Raw genomic sequence first — 5,396 nt, 5'->3', positions numbered from 1 at the left:
ATTTCTTCTTGTGTTATAAAATTCTATAAGTGATATGCCATAATCTGTTGAGTTCTTTCCCAGTTGATGAGCATATACTTTTTTCCAGTTATTACCCCCAAAATGCTGCTTCAATATTTTGACGCATATTTCTTTCTGCCTTTGACTTGCTTGAGGTAAATGCCTAACAGTGAGATCTTTGCTGTGTCAGAGAGCATGGTCATTCTAATTTTAAAAAAATCCAAATTACTTTCCATAATGAATGGTTAGACAAATTATACTTTCACCAATAGTGTGTTAAGTTTTCAATTTTACCCTCCAATATTAACTATTTCATATCTTTTCCATTTTTTTTGCATGTGAAGCAAAACTTTGGAATATTTTGTTATGCATTTTTATTATTTTTAAACATTTGGAGCAATTTAAATTTTTTAAAAGTTTGCAATTTTTAAAAAAGAACTTTTAATTCATATATAGGGCCACTAGGTGGTGCAGTGGATAGAGTGCTAGGTCTGGAGTCAGGAAGACTCACCCCCCTGAGTTCAAAAGTGGTCTTAGACACTTGCTGTGACACTAGTAAGTCAGTTTCCTGATCTTTAAAATGAGTTGGAGAAGAAAATAGCAAACCACTTCAGTATCTTTGCCAAGAAAACCCCAAATGAGGTCCCAAAGATTTGGATATGAAAAATAAGAGAAAGTTAATATACATATAATACTTATTCTTCGGAGAAATAACACTTGGTTTTTTGTATTGGTGTTAATTCTCTATACATCTTACATAAGATCATTGTCAGATATAATAATGATGCAAGTTTGGATCAAAAGTTTCTGGATGCAGATGGCTCTCTCCATCACAAGTATTTTGGAATTGGTCTGAATCACCTCATTGTTGAAAAGAGCTGCGTCCATCAGAATGGACCATCACATCATCTTGCTGCTGTGTACAATGATCTCTTGGGTCTACTCACTTTAGTTAGCATCAGTTCATGCATCTCTCCAGGTCTTCTGAAATCATCTTGATTGCTCCTTATAGAACAATACTATTCTGTCATATTCCATAACTCAGCCATCCTCCAATTGATGGGCATGTACTCATTTTCCAATTCCTTGCTACAAACGAGAACTGCTGCAAACATTTTTGCCCGTGTGGTCCTTTCCCCTCTTTTGTGATCTCTTTGGGATACAAATCCAGAAGTCAAACTGCTGGATTGAAAGATAGGGACAGTTTTGTAGCCTTTTGTTCATAGTTCCAAATTGTTCTCCACAATGGCTTATCAGTTCACAAATTCGCCAGCAATACCTCCGTGTCCCGGTTTTCCTATATCCTCTCCAAAATAGGTCATTATCTTTTCCTGCCATCTTAGCCAATGATAGGTGTGAAGTGGTACTTCAGAATGCTTTAATTTGCATTTCTCTGACCAATACTGATTGAGAGCATTATTTTCTACAACTAGAAATGGTTTTAATTTCTTTATCTGAAAATTGTATGTTCATATCCTCTAACCATTTATCAACTGGCGAATGACTTGTATTCTTATAAATATGAGTCAATTCTCTATATATTTTAGAAATGAAGCCTTTATCAGAAAAAAAATTTGTTTCCCAGCTTTCTGAATCTCTTCTAATCTTGGCTGCCTGGTTTTGTTTGTGCAAAACCTTTTTAATTTAATGTAATCAAAACGATCCATTTTGCATTTTATTATGTTCTCTAGCTCTTCTTTGGCTGTAAGTTCCTCCCTTCTCCACGGATCTGAGGGTAAACTATTCCTTGGTCTCCTAACTTTTATGTCTAAATCACGAACCCATTTTTACCTTTTCTTAGTATGGTGTGAAATGTTGGTCTATGCCGAGCTTCGGCCATACTCTTTATTTTCCATTATTCCCAATAATTTTTTGTCAAATAGTGAGTTCTTATCGCAGAAGCGGGAGACTCTGGGCTTATCAAACGGGAAATGACCACAGTCACTGGTACTGTATCTCGAGTACCTACACGGATCCACTACTTCTTAGCCAGGACCAGAAGGTTTTGATGACTAATGCTCTATAACATAGTTTTAGGTCTGGTAAGGCTAGGCCACCTAAGGAGCTTATTAGGTATATACAACAAGCGTACAAAGCAGGCACTCGGTAACTTCAGGGGGGGTGCTGGAGCAGGCGAAAGGCTGCAGAATGCGGCACTGGGGCTGTCCTGAAAGATGATGGGGGGTTGCACAGCCTGGGCAAAGGCATGGCAATGGGAGACGGCGTTCCATGCTTGAGCAGGAGCACGGAGGCCAGCACCGCAGCACTGGAGTGTTGGGGGGGGGGGGGCGAACGCTGGGAAGGGGCTTCGTGAAGAGCTGTCAGTGCCAAGCAGAAGTGGGTTTAATCCGCCCCCCTCCGGACACATGGCCGGCCCAAGGAAGCGGGGGAGCAGGAGAGCGCCGAGGCCTTCGGACCGGGCAGTTTCGGCTGCAAGAGGCGGTCAGCAGCCTTCGAGGAGGGCCGGAGGAGAGGAAGGAAGAGACCGCGGCAGATAGAGACCAGCAAGCCTCGCCGCCCTGGCTTAGGCTAACAGACTCACGCAGTTTCTAAAAATAAGCTCAGTCCGCTTAATACGGTCAGCTGTTGGTGAACCACGCCGCACGTGCTTCCATGATGTACCAATCAGGGCTCCGGCTCCGCCCCTTCCTTTCAGGCCCTGCAATGTTTTGGATCCTTTGGGATTCAGAAGGGGCAGGGTGTCTTACGTCCTTCGGTACAGGGAACGGGTCGGCCAATCAGGCTCCAGGTTTCAGAGTCCCTGGCTTGAGGTCCCGACCTCAGCTTGACGGAAGTCCCTCCTTTCTCCCGAGGTACTTCCTGTTTGGTAACCAAGGGCGCCGAGGGGTTGCTAGGGTTGCTGAGCAGCCAGAGAAGAACGGAGCTGGGACTTCGGGGAATTGAATAGGCTCGTTTGGGGTCCGCCGCCGCCACCACCGCCATCATGAGCAACGACTTCCTGGCGGAATTGCACTGGGAGGATGGCTTCGCCATCCCCGTGGCCGATGAGCCAAACAAGGAGCTTGAGAATAAGGTGAGCGGGAGTAGAGGTCGGGACCCTGGGGCTGAGGTCACGAGTACTGGGCCCATGGATTCAAGTTAAGAGTCAGGAGGAGGGAGGGAGTCTGAGGGCCGAGGTCAGAAAGCCTGGGCTCAGCAATAAGCGGCGGGGGCCTTAGGTCGGGAGAATGAAGGTGCGGGGGGGGGAGGGGGGGGGCGGAAGTCCTGTGTCTAAGGTCGTGGGGTGGTCTGGGAACTCGAGGTCTCGGAACTGGACGAAGCGCCAAGGTTAGGGGTGTGAAGTCTGGAGGCTCTGGGGTCAAGGTCAAGGTCCCACGGGGTCGAGGTCAGAAGGCCTGGGCTCAGCAGTAAGCGGCTGGGGCCTTAGGTCGGGAAAATGACGGTGTTGAAGAAGGGGGGCAGAAGTCCTGTGTCTAAGGTCGTGGGGGGGGTCTGGGAACTCGAGGTCCCGGAACTGGACGAAGCGCCAAGGTTGGGGATGTGAAGTCGGGAGGCTCTGGGGTCAAGGTTGGGGATCCCGGGGCCAGGGATCAGCATCTTGGGGCAGGGGTCCTAGGTCGGAGCGGGAGATGGGGGCAGGGGAGGGGGAAGCTGGATGGCTCCTTACAGACTTTTAAATATCGAACCAGCCATCCCCGAGGAGTATTCGAATCAGTCCGTCACACCGGGAGAACGGGGAGCAGACAGGGCTTACTTTTTGTCAGTCTCCCTGTTAATTACACAGCCCTAGATGAGTCTCCCTGGTAACAGCACGCGGCCCGCGGGGGACAGGGCCGGGCCTGGGAGCCTCTGGCAGAGAGCGCTTTAGCAGGAAAGTTTGGGGCCTTGTCCCCCATTCGGGGATGATCAGCCCCAAGCTGCGCTCGTACCCACCCAAAACCGGTGTCCAGCTCAGTGACAGCTGCAAAACTCTCGCGTTGGCCCGAAACCAGATTAAAATGTAACCGAGAAATGTTTGACAAGGTGAATAAAACTACTAATTAAATATTAAAATGATTACATGCTAACGGGTAACGGCGTGGTTTTCTAAGGTGATATGCACCCACGGGGAATTATTTCTATTTCAGTTTGTTACCACTGTGTGTAGTAACAGAAAGAGATAAAAGGTAAAAATAAATACATAAATAAATGAAAAGATAAAATAAATCTAAGAGAAGATGGCAGGGGGATTAAATTTGGGAGATCAGTTTTAGGGATAGGAACAGAATCGGGAGCTAGACTAATTTAGGCTTGATGTTAGGAAGCTGGGAAAGCCTCCTAATGCTTAGATTTATAACAGATCAATAAAATAAACTTAACGGGAATAAACTAGAAAGTTCTATTTTTTTTAGTTAAAAAAAAATCAGTTCCAGAAATCTGATGATAAGGAAGTGATGGGGAAAGTGACTGTCTAGTTTTACTTGAACATGTTTGTTTAGTGGGAACAGACCCTTCTGAAGTAGCCAAAAATGCTTCTTACATCAGACTCCACAAATATAGGCAACCTTCACTGAATAGAAAGGCTGGAATGGACTTGATCTCCTTCCCAAGTGAGGGTCACTTCCTGCTTAGTGATACCCTTTTCTCTGCTTGTCTCACCCTAGTGTGAGCTGGAGAATCCCGGGCCCAATTACCTTGCATTTAGGTGCTTCTTTTACACCCGTTTTCTCTGTACTTACATACACAATCTCCAGGATTGATTTCATTTCTGATTTTGCATTCCCCGAGAAAGATATGAGTTAGTGACAATATAGGGGGCCAGAATGAAGAAGGGTCTAGAAACTGGAGGAAGGGGAAAAGGTGGAAGAACTCTAGGGATGCAGTTTTTAAACTGATGCTTTTTACACAACCTTCATTTCCAAATATATTTGTATTTTTTGCCTTCTCCAGTCAGCCATCCCTTTTGATAGAGATATGTATGTGTGTGTATTGTATGTGAGAGAGAGAAAGAGAGAAAGAGAGAGAGAGACAGAAAAGAAGAGACTGAGACTGAGAGACAGAGAGAGGAGAGAGATACAGAGAGAAAGGAGAGACACAGAGAGTGGAGAGACAGAAAGAAGAGAGACAGGGAGGGAGATAGGGAAGGAAGGAGGAAGACAGGAGGAGATACAGAAAAAGGAAAGATACAGAGACAGAAACACAAAAAGACACAAATATAGAGGGAGAGAAGATACAGAGAGACACACAGAGACAGGGGAGAAAGAGACAGAGACACACACACAGAGACAGAGGAGAGAGAAGAGACAGAGAAAGAAAGATATAAAGCGTGGAGAGAAAGAGATGAGAGATAGAGGGAGGGGAGAAGGAAGTAGGGAGATGGGGGGAAGAGAGAGACAGAAAGCAGTTTTAGTAAAACTTATCAGGATTCATAGCACATGCTCTACGCTCATAGCTCC

The 5,396-nt window shown here is 45.6% G+C and overlaps 1 protein-coding gene across 1 annotated transcript in view; it reads left to right on the top strand.

Moving 5' to 3' along the window:
• Positions 1-2,835: 2,835 nt before the first annotated feature.
• CCDC39 (coiled-coil domain 39 molecular ruler complex subunit) overlaps positions 2,836-5,396 on the top strand; it is a 43,537-nt gene continuing 40,976 nt past the window's right edge. Inside the window, 1 exon segment of the mRNA XM_074298266.1 lies at positions 2,836-3,034. Coding sequence (XP_074154367.1) covers positions 2,945-3,034 — 90 coding nt within the window. The 5' untranslated portion in view covers positions 2,836-2,944.

The sequence above is a fragment of the Sminthopsis crassicaudata genome, chromosome 3, assembly GCF_048593235.1.
Source record: "Sminthopsis crassicaudata isolate SCR6 chromosome 3, ASM4859323v1, whole genome shotgun sequence".
In the NCBI taxonomy this organism is placed as follows: Eukaryota; Metazoa; Chordata; class Mammalia; order Dasyuromorphia; family Dasyuridae; genus Sminthopsis; species Sminthopsis crassicaudata.
The sequence above is the reverse complement of the archived record's forward strand: the minus strand, read 5'-3'. Positions and strand labels throughout refer to the sequence as shown.